The sequence below is a fragment of the Pristiophorus japonicus genome, chromosome 1 (genome assembly GCF_044704955.1).
Source record: "Pristiophorus japonicus isolate sPriJap1 chromosome 1, sPriJap1.hap1, whole genome shotgun sequence".
Taxonomy (NCBI): domain Eukaryota; kingdom Metazoa; phylum Chordata; class Chondrichthyes; family Pristiophoridae; genus Pristiophorus; species Pristiophorus japonicus.
This window is the reverse complement of record NC_091977.1, coordinates 47,274,993-47,295,716: the sequence shown is the minus strand read 5'-3', so window position 1 is coordinate 47,295,716 and position 20,724 is coordinate 47,274,993. Positions and strand designations below refer to the sequence as shown.

The 20,724-nt window shown below is 43.2% G+C and overlaps 1 protein-coding gene across 4 annotated transcripts in view; it reads right to left on the bottom strand.

Annotated features, from left to right (window-relative positions):
• The window catches only part of LOC139263353 (toll-like receptor 3), a 28,450-nt gene that overhangs the window by 6,973 nt on the left and 753 nt on the right, over nucleotides 1-20,724 (bottom strand). For 2 of the 4 annotated variants that reach the window (XM_070879300.1, XM_070879310.1), the window contains exons 2-5: nucleotides 20,111-20,292; nucleotides 16,017-16,488; nucleotides 6,097-6,288; nucleotides 1,110-2,962 (exon numbers count right to left, since the gene is read on the bottom strand). In XM_070879300.1, the coding sequence (XP_070735401.1) occupies nucleotides 1,110-2,962; nucleotides 6,097-6,288; nucleotides 16,017-16,451 (2,480 nt within the window). In that variant the 5' untranslated portion in view covers nucleotides 16,452-16,488; nucleotides 20,111-20,292. The remainder of the gene's footprint in view (nucleotides 1-1,109; nucleotides 2,963-6,096; nucleotides 6,289-16,016; nucleotides 16,489-20,110; nucleotides 20,293-20,724) is intronic. The other 2 variants (XM_070879319.1, XM_070879330.1) reach the window with 1 other exon arrangement.

The following is a 20,724-nucleotide window of genomic DNA, read 5'->3' as shown; positions in this document are numbered from 1 at the left end:
GAAAGAAACGAAAGGAATGTGCTCCACCCCATTGCACCACCTAATGTCAAAACAAATTATTTTTCAACCATCTTTTCACAGAGATGGAGAGGCGGCTTATCATTACTGGCATAAAAGAGGAAAAGCTTCGGGCAGCCTGCATTCATATACTTTGCCATTATTTCTGCTTTTTTATTTCTATGCCACACAATATTCCCAGGAAATAGGTCCCCCCGCCACCGCCCCCCCAGATTTTCTTCAGAAAAAACAACGGTGGTGGGAAACTTGGTCTTCACCAGTAGAAGCGAATCGGCAGCCCCATTTTATGAGGGGCCAAATGGCCTAATGTTGCTCCTATTTCTTATGTTTACATTGTGCTTGGTTTTCTTTTCGATTAACTTCAAGAAAACCAGGCATGGTGTAAAACAGGCGTCTGATTTGTTATGGGCCTGTTTTCCAGCCAAGATCAATTTCACCCCCCTAGTGTCCTGTGGTTCCACATAAAGAAGCATCTCTCAGGTACCTCGCCCAAGTGGCTATTCTTATTGCTTGTCCTGTCTTCAAAAATTCACACATTCAAACTTTCCATCAGGGTTACTGAGATGAAGTACGAACCTTGCTAAATTTTATCCCTCTGCAATCGTAATAGATTTACTCAAATGATACCAGAACTGAGAGGTTATACCTATCAGGAAAGATTGAACAAGCTGGGGCTCTTTTCTCTAGAAAAGAGAACCCTGATAGAGGTCTTCAAGATTGTGACGGGTTTGATAGGGTAGATGTAGCTTCCATTTGCAGGCAAGACCGGAACTCGGGGCTATACGTATAAGACAGTCACTAATAAATCCAATAGGGGATTTCAGGAGAAACCTCTTTACCTAGAGAGTGATTAGAATGTGGAACTCGCTACACAGGAAGCAGTTGAGGCGAATAGCATAGATGCATTGAAGAGGAAGCCAGACAAGCATATGGGGGGGGGAAAGAAATAGAAAGGTATGTTGATGGGGTTAGATGAAAAGGGGTGGGAGGAGACTGGTGTGGAACATAAACACCGGCATGGGCCTGTTGAGCTGAATGGCCTGTTTCTGTGGTGTAAATACTTCGGAAATTTGTACTAAAAATGAGCATACCTTCTGCACCAGGGATCCTTTAAAAGCTCCAGAGTCACCACGAAGATGATTTTTCTGCTCTGGCTTATACTGTTCACAATGGATTCCAGCTCAGAAATTCCAACTTCAGAGTCTCTTTCTTCCAAGCAAAACTGGAACCCAGTTGGATCACCTTTCTCCAAGGGCATCAAGTTATTGTTGATCCAGTCACTGTCATTTTTAGCATGAATAATGTAAGCATCGTACTCAAATTGAACTTCTTGATGATCTATCTCCTTAAACCCAAATACTCGATTGACAGAAACGTTCCAATAGAATTCTAGCCTCCATCCTTGAAACTGAATCATTAGCACAGTAAATATGAATAGAAGTATAACACTGCTACTAATTATGAATGCGCTTTCAAAGGGGGCGACATCTTTGCAGGGAGATATATCAAAAGCTACAACTGTATTGTTGTGGTAACTTGGAGGAGTGTTGCAAATATATTGACTATTCAAGCCGGGGATGCTGCTATTGGTCTTATTGAGCCAGATAACAAACCAAGAAATACTTTCACAAGTACACTCAAAAGGATTGAATCCCATGTAGAGAGTCGTTAAATTAATAAATACTTGGCTAAAAACATCTTTTTCAACAGATGTAATAAGATTTTTCTGCAGATGTAGTAACTTGACAGACTGCAAATCATCAAATACACAGTCTGGAAGAAAGTTTAAGTTGTTCAAACTTAAATCTAAAATTTCGAGTTTAAACAACCCACGGAAGGCTTTCCCTGGGAGCTCGTCTAACCCATTGGATTGTAAATCAAGTATCTGAAGCTCTTTCAAACCACTTAGATAAAGAACGGGACCACCAGGATTAATACTCTTCCAGAGGCGTGCCAAGTTATTGTGTTGCAACTTTAAAACCTGAAGCTGCCGGAGCTCGCTGAAAACATCTTGATCCAAATTAGCTAAATTATTGTTGCTGAGATCGAGGATCGTGAGGTTCTGAAGGGGATGGAATGGCGAAGGTTGAAAGTTCAATGATCCAATCTTTGACTTGCCAAGCATTAAGATTTTCATCGAAGGAACGTGAATAAAGGAAGAGGAAGTCAAAATCAAGTTCAAATTATATGATAGGTATATCTCCTCGATCTCATGTAGACCCAGGAACTCCTCTCCCGTTAGGGTCTGAGCGATTGAATTCAGCCCCACATCCAGCTTCTTCAGCTTGCTGAACCTGGAAAATGCTCCACGCTGTAGTTTTGAAATTTTTGTTTTTGTCAGGTTTAGATTGACAAGGGGAGACTCAGCAAGAGACATGAACGTTTCATTACTGATGGTTTTTAAATCTACCAAACAGTTATACATGCTAAGGTATTTCAGACTCGTCAAGCCAGAGAAAGTATGTGCCTTTATACTTGCAATAGTATTGTCTTCTAGATTGAGATACACTAAGTTTTTCAACCCCTGAAATGAGTAATCATCAATTATAGATTCTACTTTATTAGGGATATCCTGCACTGTGAGGCCTTTCTTCAAGTTCAAAGACTTCAAATTTTCCAACCCAGCAAACATTTTTGGGGTAATGCGTCTGATGTTGTTGTTTTCAAGGTAAAGGTACTCTAAACTATGCAACCAGTGCAACGAATTATCCGGCATCGTAGTTAGTCTATTGCTGGACAGATCAAGAGATGTCAAGTTTGTTTTGTTTAATGCAGCAAAAGTAGTTGGCTGTATTTTCAGGTGCGTGTTCCTCAGAGATAGCTCAGCAATGTCTGTCCCTGATAACGCTTCACAGAGTTGCCCAGTGACGTTCGGATAGAGAGCAACATTGTCCAAAACTAGACCACGTAAACTTCCAATTTTGCGGAAACAGTTTCGCTCAAACTGGAAAAGAGAAAAAAAAATTTTGTTTATTTCTACTGCTACCATTTTGAGTCACAAGAATACTAATATTTGTTTTCATATGGCATCTCATCACATTGAAAGATCTCAAAATTGTTGTTTTGTCGATATAATATATACAAATACAAATATGTACACAAAAATATGTTGTATGTATAGAAATATAAGAGGACACCACATGGACAGTGTGGTCTGAACCCTGAGCTTGAAGTTACTGTGGTTTCAACCCACTTCTAACTCCATGCTTAAATAGTCAATGATATGGTAGCATAGTAGTTATGTTACTGGACTAGTAATCCAGAGACCTGGACTAATGATCTTGAGATGTGAATTCAAATCTCACTGTGGCAGCTGTGGAATTTAAATTTAGTTAAATAAATTAACCTGGAATAAAAAGCTAATATCATTGACCATGAAACTACCGGATTGTTGTAAAAACCCATCTGGTTCACTAATGTCCTTTAGCGAAGGAAATCTGCCGTCCTTACCCGGTCTGGCCTATATGTAACTCCAGACCCACAGCAATGTGCTTAACTCTTAACTGCCCTCTGAAATGGCCCAGCAAGCCACTCACTTATACCAAACCATTACAGAGAACAGCAGTTCAAGAAAGCAGCTCACCACCACCTTCTCAAGGGCAATTAGGGTTGGGCAATTAATGCTGGCCTTGCCAGCATCCCATGAACGAATAAAAAACAAGTTAATTCAAATAGTGATACAGATCACAGGGAATCCTACAAATTCCCTGGGAGGACAGGTGCACCAACATTAGCGTCCTCGTCCAGGCCAACATCCACAGTATTGAAGCACTGACCACACTTGATCAGCTCCACTGGGCAGGCCACGCAGTTCGCATGCCAGACACGGGACTCCCAAAGCAACTGCTCTCCTCGGAACTCCTTCACGGCAAACGAGCCAAAGGTGGGCAGCGAAAACGTTACAAGGACACCTTCAAAGCCTCCCTGATAAAGTGCGACAGCCCCACTGGCACCTGGAAGTCCCTGGCCAAAGACCGCCCTAAGTGGAGGAAGTGCATCCGGGAGGGCGCTGAGCACCTCGAGTCTCATCGCCAAGAGCATACAGAAATCAAACGCAGGCAGCGGAAAGAGCGTGCGGCAAACCAGTCCCACCCACCCCTTCCCTCAACGACTATCTGTCCCGCCTGTGACAGAGTCTGTGGTTCTCGTATTGGACTGTTCAGTCACTAAAGAACTCACTGTAAGAGTGGAAGCAAGTCTTCCTCGATTCCGAGGGACTGCCTATGATGATGATGATGATGACAGCATTCTTACAAATTAATAATTTAAATATGGGTGCTGTTGCATCTAACAGATACAACATAAACTGTAACACTGAACATCAAGTAATTCATAAATATCGCTCAGGTCCAAGGTTAAAATTGCCTAAAAGAAACTGATGGGTGTAAATCAGTTTGGAATTGAATTTTGTATTACATGCAGATGAAGTAGGCAATATATCACTTCATATAAATATCTATTTAAATCACTGTTTTGATTTATAACTTCAAACAGATGCTCATCAGAAGGAGAAATACTCTAGTTATTAAACTTTTAGGACAGCTGGTTACAATGAGTTAACTGTTGCCTATTCTCAGTGAGGTAGCTTTTCTGCTTTATCATGCCAATCAAGGCACCTTCCAATGATAGCTTTTTTGCAATTAAATGCCTTATTCTGAAGGTACGCTTATCTCGAGCTGAAGCAGGGTTTCAAGCCAGGAAGGGAGGGGTACAACAGAGTTACTAATAGAATGATTGGAAGTGAAATCATACCTTGGATCACTTTGTTAAATATCAGCAGAGCTATATATATTAAAGAAAATAAAAAGCATGGTTTCATTGTGACCGGTAAAAAAGGCTTTTTAAAAACTTTTCACTGATTTCCATTTGTTCCCCAAAGGAGCAATGCTTGGAGCAGCACAAACACACATAGACTTTACAACATGGAAACAGGCCATTCGGCCCAAGCAGTCAGTGCTGGCAGTTACCATCCACGCGAGCAAATAGTCCAAATCACATTTACCCACTCTGTCCCCATATCCTTTTGTCCTCTTTCCTTTCATCTACCCATCAAATCTATTCTTGAATGTCGGCATAGCTCCTGCCCCAGTCACTACCCCTGGAAGTGAATTCCACAGCCTTACAACTCTCCGTGAAGATGTTTCTCCTGCTCTTGGTTCTAAATCTCTTAGGGCTGGAATTTGATCAGCCTTCCGCTGCGTTTTTTGGCGGTATTCCTTTTTTTTGATGGAACACCACCCGGTGGGAATTTCATCAAAGTGTTCCACCGGCGGTTTTGAAATACCGCTGGGGAGCGGACTGCTGGTGTGCAACACTGAAAAAACCGCTGCCGCCTGAGTTTGGTGGTAGTGGTGCCCCGGTTGGTGAAACAAATACCGCCGTGGAGAAACTAGCCGGAGCAGCTCTTCAATCGGCGGTAGGTATGAAACCCTGCGAAAAAAGGTAAGATAAAGTTTTTAAGAAAAATTATTTTGCAGCAATTCACTGGAAAAGGGGCCTGTGAATTTTTTCTGATTTTTTAATTTTTAAGAAAAATATTTTTTGTGTTTTCCCCCCTCCCTAGGCCCAACTCGTTGCCTCGGACTAAATTTAACCAGTATCGCGTTTCCGGCCGAGAATCCATGTGCAACTGTGATTTTTCCCGTCGGGCAGATTTTTTCCCCATTTTTTGACTAATTGTCCGCTGATCTTAATTGAATAATCATAGCGGTTTTTTGGACGGTAATCCGGTTGTGGGGGTGTTTTTTGATCAAAATCCAGACCATTATCTTTTACCTTGGCCCTCATTCTTCATCCCTCAATTACTAGAGACAGTTTGTTCTATCTATCCCTTCCCAGATTTTCAGAATTTTATCCTCCAGTCTATCACTTCTATAATATCTAACAGAAAAAGACCCCATTTTTCAATTCTTTCTTCTATATTTTTATCTCCTCATTCCAGGCAGCATCCTGGTAAGTCAGAAACACAGCAACTTCCATCAGGCCTGCACCATAGTTTACACATGTCTATCTTATTCCTTAAATTAATGAGGTGAAAAACATGGCCACAGATTGACGGTCTGCACAAAATACCATTACCTGAGTTAGCTTGTTGGAGGACAATTCTAGCTGATACAATGTGGTTTTGTTAAGAATGTCAAAATCGTCTGTCTTTAACTTTGTAATTTTATTCATAGACAGTCCCAATCTTTGCAGATTTTGCAATTGCTGCTGAGTTCCCAGTTTGGCAGAAACCAGTTTATTGTGAGACATATCCAGGATCACCAAGTCCTTGAAAATAAAACATAATCCAGTTAGAACACAATAAATTTAGATATTACTTATTTCCAGCTCTTCAGATTACCAATCAAATTAATCTAATTACAACAGGATGCATTTTCCTGATCTTTGCCTGCAGGGAATACTGAATTCCCTGAGTGCAAAGTTCAGGAAAAAATTGCCAAGAGCTGAATTAGCAAGTCTCTGGGCCTTTTCCGTTGCCCCAGAATTTCCTGGTGGATGGAACTTACCCTGCGTTTGCAGTCGACACATGCCAAAAAAAAGCCTTGCATTTATATAGCGCCTTTCACAACCTCAGGATGTTCCAAAGCACTTTACAGTCAATGAAGTACTTTTGAAGTGTAGTCATTGATGTAATGTGGGAAATGCAGCAGCCAATCTGTGCACAGCCAGCTCCCACAAACAGCAATGTGATAATGACCAGATAATCTGCTTTAGTGATGTTGGTTGAAGGATAAATACTGGCCAGGACACCGGGGATAACTACCCTGCTCTTTATCGAAATAGTGCCACGGGATCATTTACGTCCACCTGAGGGAGCAGGCAGGGCCTCAGTTTCACGTCTCATCCGAAAGATGGCACCTCTAACAGCGTAGCACTCCCTCAGCACTGCACTGGAGGGTCAGCCTAAATTTATGTGCTCAAGTCTCTGATTCAAAGGCGAGAGTGCTGCCCACTGAGCCACGGCTAACACAAGGGCAATCAGAAGTCATGCTAATGAGGTGGGAGGGAGCACTGCCAGTGTTCCACCTCGTTATCTTGTTGTCTTGTTGAGTGCCACCACCTCCTCCACCCTCAGGATATTCAGATTGAATCAGAACTTTCTGACTACTGATGTCTCAGACTCCACACCTGTCTTTCCTTCCTCACTGGCCTATTGTTTTTTTTTTAATTTGAGGGCTGTCGAACTGCACTCTTTTTTGCCAGCTTCTCCTGTTTTAATTTCAGAGTAGATTTACCTCCTCCCTGCCTCCGCTATTCACATTCTTTGCTTTTCTTGCATCTTTAACTATCTCTTTTTCTTTTAAGATTATTGCTCATTCCACTGATATTCCTGTCAATTTTATTTTCTCCCCTTTGTTACGGTTCTTGTTAATTGTTAATTTTTTCAGGATTTCAGCAGTAACATTAACTGGGCTGTTTTCTTCACAAATGCTGACTGATCTGTGAAGTGCCTTCAACAGTTTTAATTTTTATTTCAGATTTCCAGCATTTGTAGTTCTCATTTTTAATCCATAATGTTACTATTTATTTGCTAACTATTTATTTGCTATCAATTTAATGTTAAAAACTAACTTAATTAGTTTTCCCGACTATAAAATCTAAAATAAATCACATATTTAATTTATTATATTAGAACTTCACAAGTGTATGTAAATGTTATAACTCTATCCAGTGGTGGCAAGTGGGAACTCCAAGTGGGATACAGTGTCAGCTGTGGCTTAGTGGGTGGCACTCTTGCCTCTAAGTCACAAGGTTGTGGGTTCAAGTCCCACGTTAGCACAAAAATTTAGGCTGACACTCCAGTGTAGTGCTGAGGGAGCACTGCACTGTTGGAAATGCTGTCATTCGGATAAGACGTTAGAGAGTTCCCGTCTGTCCTCTCAGGTGGACGTAAATTATCCCATTGCACTATTTTGAAGTGTTTCCTACATTACAACAGTGACTACACTACCAAATGTACTTCATTGGCTATAAAGCGCTTTGAGATGTTCAGTGGTCATGAAAGGCGCTATATAAATGCAAGTCTTTCTTTCCCCTTGTACTGCAGCTCCCACTTGCTGCCACTAGATGGAACTGTAACATTTACATAATAGCAGAAAATATAATACAACTCAGTTCCTTGGTGATCTGCATGTTTGGACCAGAACATGATTTGAAAAAATAATTCTACCAATTATATGTAGATTATTACTGTGATTGTCCATTCCTTGCACTATGCAACAATTGTGGCTGCATTTCAAGCTAATTTATTGCATGTGAAATGGGATGTTTCTGAGCGATGTGATGAGGTGTTACAGAAAATACAAGTTTTTTATTTTTTCCTGAATGAGGACATCAACACACACCAAATACATGGATAATTCTGGCTGTCGATACCGCTATTACACCTGCCACTGACAGGGAATTGGTGGGGTGTAGGGAACAGCCTGCCAACAGTATTATTACAATTTAGAAAGACTTGCATTTAGAAACATAGAAAATAGGTGCAGGAGCAGGCCATTCAGCCCTTCTAGCCTGCACCGCCATTCAATGAGTTCATGGCTGAACATGAAACTTCAGTACCCCCTTCCTGCTTTCTCGCCATAACCCTTGATCCCCCGAGTAGTAAGGACTTCATCTAACTCCCTTAAAAGTTTAAGGAAACTAATTCGCCGACATGGGGCTCGAACCCATGATCTTGAGATTAAGAGCCTTATGTTCTACCGACTGAGCTAGCCGGGCTTTATATAGTGCCTTTCACGGCCACCGGATATCTCAAAGCGCTTTACAGCCAATGAAGCACTTTTGGAGTGTAGTCGCTGTTGTAATATAGGAAATGCGGTAACCAACTTGCGCACAGCAAACCCCCACAAACAGCAATGTGATAATGACCAGATAATCTGTTTTTGCTTTGTTGATTAAGGGATAAATATTGGCCCGGACACCAGGGATAAATCCCCTGCTCTTCTTCAAAATAGTGCCATGAGACCATTTACATCCACCTGAGAAGGCAGACGGGGCCTTGGTTTAACGTATCATCCGAAAGACGGCACCTCCGACAGTGCAGTGCTCCCTCAACATTACACTGGAGTGTCAGCCTAGATTTAGGTGCTCAAGTTCCTGGAGTGGAACTTGAACCCACAACCTTCAGACTCAGAAGTAAGTGTGCTACTTACTGAGCCACAGCTGACAAGAGTAATCTTAACAAAAGGTTCTAATCAGGAATAATTGACAGTGGTTTCCTCTTGAATATTATCTCAACCCCTGAATAAGATAACTGTCAGATAATTGCTCCTACCCAACCATTATCTGTATTCAGACACTGCGTTGAGTAAGCTCCACACTCATTCAGTAGGAGGTTACCAAACTCTGGATCATCTCCACCGCTAGTCCAAAGTTGAGGCCCCCTGTTAAAAGGAATGGACCTGGGCTCGATGGGATTACAGAAAAAGTAGGTGAGTTATACAGAGCAAGAGGGCCACAGGTTCAATATACTAGAAGAGGCTATCCTGGCACCAAGGATCTGGGGGGAGGGAACTTTCATGATTTAGCAGCATTGGAAGTAGTTCTGGGATCAAGGAGCCCTCAGAATGAGGTCTAAGCATTTGTGAGAACAGAGAGGAGATTTTGTGATCTACGAATGGGGGTAATTATGGGATGAGGTATCCTGAGGTCCAGCAAGACTGAGAAAGAACATAAGAACATAAGAATTAGTAAAGGGGTTATGGCGATTATCACCCAGGTGGTGAAGGTGCAAATGACCCCTATTCTCTGACTCACCATGAGCAATATCACAAGATATATTGGCCCTGAATTTGCAGTCGGAGGCTTCCCGCGGGGAAATGCCTCCGATCCGCAAATGAAATGCCCACGTGCCCAGTGATCTGGGAGGTCCGGAGACTTGCGATCCTGGGCCTCTCCGGTTACTCGCGGGTAGGGGCCCACGTATCTTAGGGGCGCATGCGGTTAGCAAGCACCCCTGGGATCACATGGGCTGGCCCAACCAATAAAGGGAATCCCCATTCATACATATGGGGATTCCATATGTACAGAACTCTCCATAAGTATGAATTGGAATACCCTCAAAAATACATTTACACTTGAAATAAATTTAAAAAAAATCACATATTTAAAATTAATTAAAGTGGCATTAATTAAATATTTATAACAAAAATTTAATTTTTTGAAAAATAAATTTACATATTTTAACGGGGCTAAAAATAAACGTAACTTATTGCACAGCGTTTTTAATGTATAAACGATTGAAAAAATGTTATTCTTATGTTTTTTTAAACATTTACAGGCGTAAGAATTTCACACGCATTCGCTGGACAGTAGTTGGACAAATAGCCCAACTCTCTGCCCACGAATGCCCTTTTCCCGCGGCAAGAAGATTCTTGACAGATTGCAAATTCCGGGTTTTCGCGCATGTGCTTTGCACGTGAAAACCCGGCACTTGCGCGACCCTTATAGGTGTGTACACACCTCACGCATGCCCGTGGGGGCCGCAAATTACAACCCATTATAAAGTTATTTCTCTTGTGCAGGTTTTGTACATCGCAATCACATATTTCTGCATTCCACTTATACCAGGTGGGCTCAAAAATATATAGAAACAACAGCAACAATTTACAACTGAGCAGGTAGGAACCTATCAATCAGATATCATTGCAGGAGTTCCTCAGGGCAACTACGCCCAACTATCTTCAGCTACATTATCAATGACCTTCCCTCCATCATAAAGTCAGACATGAGGCTGTGCGCTGATAAGCGTACAGTGTTCAGCTCCACTGGCAATTCTGCAGCCAATGAAGTACTTTTGAGATGTAGTCATTGTTGTAAGAAAATATGGCAGCCAATTGGCGCACAGCAAGGTTCCACGAACATCAATGAGATAAGTGACCAGATAATCTGTTTTAATGATGTTGGCCATGACACAGAGAACTTCCTTGCTCTTCTTCGAATAGTCCCATGGGATGTTTTCTACATCCACCTAAGAAGACAGATGGACTAAAAACAGAAAATGCTGGAAATACTCAGCAGGCAGCAGCTGTGAAGAGATAAACAGGGTTAACGTTTTAGGTCGATGACCCTTCATCAGACCTTGGCTTAACATATCATCCGAAAGATGACAGGTCTGACAGTGCAACACTCCTCAGTACTGCATAGAATTGGCCGCCTGGATGATGTGCAGAAGGTGACTGAACCCATGATCAGCAGTGAGAGTACGACCTAGGTTGGCATACTATGTACTGTGGGTCACCATTAATAAATACACAAAGAAATATGCTGATTCATTGCAACACAAAAGGATCACACATCCTTTACCATACCTCTGCCTACTGATTTTCTAGTTTTTTATTCTTCAACTGGAATGCTGGGGCTAGTACTTGAGTGTTGTAGAAAAAAGTCTCCTATGGATTCAATATCCATGTTACATTATAGAATTCAACCCAAACATTTAAGGTATACATTCCCCAACATGGTAGATGAATAATGAGGTGTGTGACAGGTTTTTACTGGCACCTCCAACTGCAATGTCATTGCTGATAGCAACATCGCTGGATTTTCCATCAGTGAGCAGGTTTTTTGGCCGCGGGTGGGCTGTGTGGTTGAAATACTCAGGCTACTCTATGCAACCCAGTGAAGCTTTAAAGCAAAAGCAAAATACTGCAGATGCTGGAAATCTGAAATAGAAACAGAAAATGCTGGAAATACTCAGCAGGTCAGCCAGCATCTGTGGAGAGAGAAATAGAGTTAACGTTTCACGTCGATAATCTTTTGTCAGACCTGGAAAAAGTTAAGAGATGTCATCATCATCATAGGCGGTCCCTCATATTGAGGATGACTTGCTTCCACGCCAAAAAAGAATGAGTTCACAGGTGTTCCAATGAAGGACCTAATATTCCAGGTCCCGAACGACATGTTGAAGGGTGGAAGATGCCTGTGCGTGGATTTCTTTTAACATGTGATGGCCGTTGCACACCAGCCACCACACGGGCTTGACAGAGCTAGGCCTTGGTGCAGCGGCAAGGATTAACCAGGACGACTGGCGCACACATATTGCAGTGTGCGCCGGACCGTGCTGCCTCTGGGCCCTTGCCTCTTGTGGGCACTGAACTCACGCCTCTCCTGGGCCCCGATCACGTCGCTCCACGATCACTCACCGCTCCTGTGCCCCAACCTCACCGCTCCTGTTGTACCTGCCCATGCTCCAATCAGTGACCCGGACCTTAGTGACATCCAAGCCAGTTGCCCTCTTCACAGCCGTCGCTCTCCAGCACGCGCTGTACCTTGAGGTGATCTGCTCTTTTGAAGGCCCAGACCAGCTGATGGTCAATGCTGGGGCCTCAACTATTTACCATCTATATTAATGACTTGGATGAACATAAGAAATAGGAGCAAGAGTAGGCCATTTAGCCCCTCGAGCCTACCCCATCATTCAATAAGATCATGGCCGATCTGATCTTGGCCTCAACTCCACTTCCCTACTCGCTCCCCATAACCCTTGACTCCCTTATCATTTAAAAATCTATCTATCTCCATCTTAAATATATTCAATGACCCAGCCTCCACAGCTCTCTGGGGTAGAGGATTCCAAAGATTCATGACCCTCTGAAAGAAGAAATTTTTCCTCATCTCCGTTTTAAATGGGAGACCCCTTATTCTGAATCAATGCCTCCGAGTTCTAGATTCCCCCACGAGAGGAAACATCCTCTCTGCATCTACCCTGTCAAGCCCTCTTGGAATGATAAGGCAGTCAAGCGTTATGGGGAGCGGGCAGGGAAGTGGTGTTGAGGCCAAGATCAGATCAGCCATGATCTTATTGAATGGCGGAGCAGGCTCGAGGGGCCAAATGGCCTGCTCCTGCTCCTATTTCTTATGTTCATCCAAATCATTAATATAGATGGTAAATAGTTGAGGCCCCAGCATTGATCCCTGTGGCACCCCACTAGTTACAGTTTGCCAATCTGAAAATGACTAATTTATCTCAACTCTCTGTTTTCTGTTAGTTAGCTAATCCTCTATCCATACTAATATATTACCCCCAATCCCATGAACTCTTATCTTGTGCAGTAGCCTTTTATGTGGCACCTTACTGAATGCCTTCTGGAAATCCAAATACACGACATTTACTGGTTCCCCTTTATCCACCCTGTTCAGTACATCCTCAAAGAACTCCAGCAAATTTGTCAAACATGATTTCCCTTTCATAAACCATGCTGACTCTGCTTGACTGTATTATCATTTTCTAAATGTCCTGCTACTACTTCCTTAATAATTGACTCCAGCATTTTCCCAATGTCAGATGTTAGGTTTATTGGTCTATAGTTTCCTGCTTTTTGTCTCCTTCCTTACTTAAATAGGGGCATTACATTTACAGTTTCCCAATCTGCTGGGACCTCTTCAGACTGCAGGGAATTTTGGTAGATTATAATCAATGCATCCACTATCTCTGCAGCCACTTCTTCTAAGCCATCAGGTCCAGGGGACTTGTCCACCTTTAAGTCCCTGAAAGTAGCAGGCCAGTTGGATAAGATGGTTAAGAAGGCATATGGAATGCTTGCCTTTATTGGCCGAGGCATAGAATACAAGAGCAGGGAGGTTATGCTTAAATTGTATAATACTCTGGTCAGGCCACAGCTGGAGTACTGCATGCAGTTCTGGTCGCCGTACTATAGGAAGGACATGATTGCACTAGAGAGGGTGTAGAGGAGATTTACTAGGTGTTGCCTGGAATGGAGAATTTTAGCTATGAGGAGAGATTAGATAGGCTGGGTTTGTTCTCATTGGAACAGAGGAGGCTGAAAGGAGACTTCATTGAGGTGTACAATATATTGAGGGGTCTGGATATAGTGGATAGCAAGGGCCTATTTCCCTTGGTGGAGGGATCAATTACAAGGGAGCATAGTTTTAAGGTTGTTGGTGGAAGGTTCAGAGTGGATTTGAGGGGAGGCTTCTTCATGCAGAGGGCAGTGGGGGTCTGGAACTCACTGCCTGAAAGGGTGGTCGAGGCAGAAACCCTCACCACATTTAAAAGGTGCTTGGATGGGTACTTGAAGTGCCGTAACCTGTAGGGTTACGAACCTAGAGCTGGTAAGTGGGATTAGACTGGATAATCTCTTGTTGGCTGGCGCAGAGATGATGATAAGTACTGCAGGGAATCTAATACGGCCAGGGTGATCTCCTGAACTAGTTTCGATCACCTGGATGGGTCGGAGGGGAATTTTCCCAGATTATTTTTCCCCAGTTGGCCTTGGTTTTTATCTGGTTTTTGCCTCTCCCAGGAGATCACATGGCTCCGGTTGGGGTGGAGTGTAGAATGTTTTGGTGCAAGAGGTGTCGTAGTTGTGTGGGGCGGACTGGTTGGGCTGGGTGCTCTTTACCTTTCCGCAATTGTTCATAGGTTTATATGTAACCTTCAGGGCTGCTGACCTATGGCCGTGCGGCTCTTTGTCGGCCGGCGTGGACACGATGGGCCAAAATGGCCTCGTCTGCGCTGTAGATTTCTATGTTTTAGTCCCATTAGTTTTCCAAGTACTTTTTCTCTAGTGATAGTGATTGTTTTAAGTTCCCCCCTCCCAATAGCCCCTTGATTATCAATCATTGGGTTGCTTTTAGTGTCTTCTACCTTGAAGACCGATACAAAATATTTGTTCAAATTTCTGCCAGTTCCCTGTTTCCCAGTCTCATCCTCCAAGGGACCAATGTTTACTTTAGCTACTCTCTTCCTTTTTATATACCTGTAGAAGCTCTTACTGTCTGTTTTTATATTTCTTGCTAGTTTATTCTCATAATCCATCTTCTCTCTATTATTTTTTAAGTCATCCTTTGCTGGTTTCTAAAAATTTCCCAATCCTCTGGCCTTCCACTAATCTTCTCAACATTGTATGCCATCCCTCTTCCCAGTTTCTGTATGAGGCTGAGCCAGACTGTTCACAACCTTGGTGTCATATTTGACCCCGAAATGAGCTTTCGGTACATATCCGCAGCATAACTAAGACCGCTTATTTCCACCTCCGTAACATCGCCCTTCTCCGCCCCTGTCTCAGCTCATCCGCTGCTGAAGCCCTTATCCATGCCTTTGTTACGTCTAGACTTGACTATTCCAATGCACTCCTGGCTGGCCTCCCACATTCTACCCTACGTAAACTAGAGGTGATCCAAAACTTGGCTGCCTGTGTCCTAACTTGCACCAAGACCAGCTCACACATCAAACCTGTGCTCTCTGACCTAATTTGGCTCCTGGTTAAGCAATGCCTCGATTTCAAAATTCTCATCATTGTTTTCAAATCGCTCCATGGCCTCGCCCCTCCCTATCTCTGTAATCTCCTCCAGCCCTACAAAACCCCGAGATGTCTGTGCTCTTCTAATTCTGCCCTCTTGATTATAATCGCTCAACCACTGGTGGACGTGCCTTCTGTTGCCTAGGTCCTAAGCTCTGGCATTCCTTGCCTAAACCTCTCCGCCTCCCTTTCCTCCTTGAAGGCACTCCTTAACCAAACTTGCGGTCACCTGCCCTAATTTCTCCTTATGTGGCTCGGTATCAATTTTTTTTGTCTCATAATACTGCTGTGAAGTGCCTTGGGACGTTTCACTATGTTAAAGGTGCTATATAAATACAAGTTGTTGTTGTTGTCATTTAATTTCTCCTGCCTTTTGTTCTTTCCACCCTTTTCCCTTTCCCCACTTGCTTAAAATCTGTTACATCTCTATTTTTTCCCCAGTGCTGACGAAAGATCATCGACCTGAAACGTTAACTCTGTTTCTTTCTCCACAGATGCTGCCCGACCTGCTGAGTATTTCCAGCATTTTCTGCTTCTATTTGAAGCTTTAAAGCAAGTGCAGATGTGCAAGGTCACGGGTGGACAGCTAGATTGAAAGCAAAATTGGGCACTTTGAAAAGTGACCGGCAATATTAACAGGGCAGTTCCTAGAGCTGTTCCACAATACAAGTATTCTGTGAAGTACTATTGCACTTTGATAAACCCAGTAGTGGAAGTACTAACATTTACCTGAAGGCTTTTGAAAGGGTCGTCTGTGATCTGCTTGACTATGTTGAACTGTAAATACAGTTCAGTCAGGTTGCTGCAGTAATAGAAGTAATGTACTGACAGGTGTGATAACTGATTGTGTTCCAGCCCCAGCACTTGCAGAAGTGGCAGAACCTGGCACAGGTTCCCATCAATTTTAGGAATGACGTTGTACCCAGCATCCAAAGTTTGAAGCTGACTGTACTTGGATAGTGTCGAAGTTGGCAACTGCTTCAACTGGTTATGGGAGAGATTTAGCACTGTGATGTTGACAGGAAGGTCTGAAGGGATCTCGGAGAGCTTCAGGTGACTGCAATCAGCGACCAGATCCTTAATTTTACATTGGTTTTCAGAGGCTATGGCACCAAGATATAGTACAGCAAGTCCAACACATAAAGTGAAGGCCTGAAAATGCATTTTCGTCTATTGGATGCGGAGTCTTCAACAACTCATTCTACAAAAGAGAAATGCACAATTATTAGCATTCCAGTATCTTAGTTTAAATTGTGCTTATGGCCGTTAATCTAACTTCATTGTTACTGCACACATTTTTACAAATGAAAATATCACAGACCAATATAAAATCTCATAAATAATATAAAAAACATATATTTATAATAATGGATTTCAAATGAGCAAATGCACTGCCTCTTTTTGTCCAGTTACATAAAGTGGTTCAACAATGTGGCAAAAATGAAACAACATGATTTCTAACCACGATAAACAGAATATTGGGGTTATTTAAGTAAATATGTAATATACAAGGAAGAGATATGCAGCTGTGAAGTGAAAACTGGAAACCACACTTCTTCATTGTGCACAGTTTTGGTTCCTATTCTTTTTAAAAAGGAATCAAATGACAACAGTGGTGGATGCAGCCTAACATAACCGAACTGTAAAGGGAAGCTACAGAACCTGAGCCTGCTGCCAGTGGCAATGAGACTAAAAAGATATGAAGAGTTTCGTAAGACACAACGACAGGTTAGCAAAATAATGCAGCAGGCGCTATTCTGCACACAGTAAGATTAAAGTACTAATCATCTGAGCGAACTTCAATTCAGGGACCAGACCTGACGCTGCATGACCAGCATGTGACCAGGGCAAGAGGCAACCGCACACTCATCAGCTGGTCGTCCCTCCGCAAGCAGCCCACACGTGCACATCCTCACCCGCCTCGCCGGCAGTGACCCTCAGGCAAGTACTGGGAAGGGGCAGTTGGAGCAAGTTATGGCAGGGAACCGATCGCCACTCCTGTGGAGTAGGAAGAGCACTCCTGCTCGTGCAGCTCCACAGGAACTTTTTGTTTCAAAATAAAAAAAATGTCTCAAAACCTATCTTTGGTTGGCAGCTGCCAGGGCCTCTGAAGATTCCTTGCCTATACCCACCCTCTTCGGAGACCAATTTCCACAAGGGATCCTCAACAGGGATTAGGCCCCTCATTTCCATATTCAAGGGACCGAACACCGACTTTAGACATCTGCCTGGGTCTCCTAAAAAGTAACATATCACATTTACTGACATTGAATTCCATCTTCCCCATTTTTGCCTGTTCCGCCATCTTATCAATATCCTCTTGCAGCTGTAAAGGGATATAGACAGGCTAAGTGAGTGGGCAAAAATTTGGCAGATGGAGTATAATGTGGGAAAATGTGAGGTTATCCACTTTGGCAGAAATAACAGAAATACACATTATAAAAGTGCTGCAGTATAGAGGGGCTTGGGGATCCTTGTGCATGAAACACAAAAAGTTAGTATGCAGGTACAGCAAGTAATCAGGAAGGCAAATGGAATATTGACCTTTATTGTAAGGGGGATGGAGTATAAAAGCAGAGAAGTCCTGTTACAACTGTACAGGATATTGGTGAGGCCACACCTAGAGTACTGTGTACAGTTTTGGTCTCCGTATTTAAGGAAGGATATACTTGCATTGGAGGCTGTTCAGAGAAGGTTCATTAGGTTGATTCCGAGATGAGGGTGTTGACTTAGGAAGATAGGTTGAGTAGGTTGGGCCTATACTCATTGGAGTTCAGAAGAATGAGAGGTGATCTTATCAATGCAGAAAGGATATTTCCACTCATAGGGGAAACTAAAACTAGGGGACATAGTCTCAGAATAAGAGGCCACCCATTTAAAACTGAGATGAAGAGGAATTTCTTCTCTCAGAGTGTGTAAATCTGTGGAATTCTCTATCCCAGAGAGCTGTGGAGGCTGGGTCTTTGAATATATTTAATGCGGAGATAGATTTTTGAGCAATAAGGGAGTAATGGGTTATGGGGAGTGGGCAGGGAAGTGGAACTGAGCCCAAGATCAGATCAGCCATGATCTTATTGAATGGCGGAGCAGGCTTGATGGGCCGAATGACCTAATCCTGCTCCTATTTCTTATGTTCTTATGAGGGGGTTGACTTATGAAGATAGGTTGAGTAGGTTGGGCCTATACTCATTGGAGTTCAGAAGAATGAGAGATGATCTTATTGAAACATATAAGATAATGAGGGGGCTCAACAAAGTGGATGTAGAGAGGATGGTTCCACTCATAGGGGAAACTAAAACTAGTGGACATAGGGCTCAAATTTGATGAAGGCCCCCTGCCTGCTCAAGTGCCACCAAAAGGACGGCCGATGGCCGCCGAGGTGACCGTACGGTACTCTGGGCGGGCTTTTCATCAAAAAGGTCCCTCGAAGGTCGGCGGGCAGCAAATGAGGGACTTACACCGCCAATCTGGGCGGCAGCTAACGGGCGCTCTCTTTCTCGGCGGAAAAGTCACTTGCCGCTCAAGTGCCACAGAGGATGGAGTCGGGCCCAGGAAGGGTCGAAGACCTGCAAAAAAAAAGCACCGGAAAAAAAAACCCATCGGGGCATCTTCAGGGACCCCATACAGGTAAGTCGCTCTGAAAAAAATATTTTAAAACTGTTTACCAACCTTTTTTTTAAGATCTTCATACTCACCGTCGGGGACAGACCAGCCTCCTCACAGCAGTCCACCCCTGCTCTGGCGCCAACTCCCGCCCGCATGAATATGGCATCTCAGCGGGCGGGAGTCCACTTACGTCACTCGGTTGTCTGCTGACATCAACGGGCGGATCCCGGCGGTTCTCCCCTCCCACCCGCTCCAGCCCAAATTGAAAATGGCACTGGGCGGAACCCGAAGGGGAATGTCGGGCAGAGTCCATCAAATTCAGGCCCATAGTCTCCGAATAAGGGGCTGGCCATTTAAATTGAGATGAGGAGGAATTTCTTCTCTCTCAGAGTTGTAAATCTGTGGAGTTCACTGCCCCAGAGAGCTGTGGAGGCTAGGTCATTGAATATATTTAAGGCAGAGATAGACAGATTTTTGAGCGATAATGGAATAAAGAGTTACGGGGAGCAGGCAGGAGAGTGGAGCTGAGTCCATGATCAGATCAGCCATGATCTTATTGAATGGCGGAGCAGGCTCGAGGTGCCAGGTGGCCTACTCCTGCTCCTATTTCTTATGTTAATGTTCTTCCTTTGGTTGTCAATATTATTTACTGTGCCTCCCATTTTAGTATCTTCTGCAAAGTTGGATGCCACTCCCTCTAACCCTATATCGAAATCATTGGTGTACAGTGAACAGAAGCGGTCCCAGAACAGAATTCTATGAGGCACTGCTACCCACCCTATACTGACCTTAATTCCCACTCTCTGATTGCTTCCTTCTAACCAATTTTTAATTTCCTACCCTTTCCCTAATTCCATACCCCTTAATCTTCTCCAATAGTTTCCTGTCTGGCACCTTGTCAACGGCTTTCTGAAAATACATGTACACCACATCTTCTGTATTTCCCCATCCACCATATTTGTCACCTCATTAAAAAGAATTCCATCCAAACCCAAGGTTTGCTATTCACGATCTTCCTTTCTGAAATCTGTGCTGGCTACTTCAAATTGGCAAGTGTTCTCGGCCACCATTTATCCTTCAACAAACACCCACAAAGCAGATTAGCTCATCAATCGCCTCATTGTTGTTTGTGGGACCTTTCTGTGTGCAAATTAACTTTGACATTTTACTACATTAAAGGCACTATTATAAATGCAAGTTGTGGTATATTTGCCTACCAGCCCATCATAGGCAGTCCCTCGGTATCGAAGAAGACTTGCTTCCACTACTAAAGTGAGTTCTCTGGTGGCTGAACAGTCCAATACGAGAGCCACAGACTCTGTCACAGGTGGGACAGACATTCGTCGGGGGAGGGGGGTGGGACTGATTTGCCGCACGCTCCTTTCACTGCCACATTTGCCTACAAAGTAATAATGGCCACATTTCAAAAGTAAATCATTAGCTATGAAGGGCATCCTGAAACTATGGAGAGGCACTATAAAAATGCAAATTCTTTCTTTTAACTCCAGATTCACTTACAAAACATTCGAGGCAATGCGCACTTGTGGATGTAGTGTGAATCTGCATATGCTCTGTATCACCTGGATATGTCAAATCTATGTACATGCAAATGCCATATGATCTGCTCTGTATTGTGGTGGATCTTACAGTTTTGTAAAACAGACAGAAATATGAGCGAGAAACAATACTCATGTCAACGCATAGATACATATATAAAATATACACTCACACGCCTTGGTAACAGATAAGGAAAAAAAAAATCAAGGCCCTTCGGCTACAATTAAAAAAAGTTTTATTGGTTCAAGTTTTGTTTAAATTTGTTCACAGGATG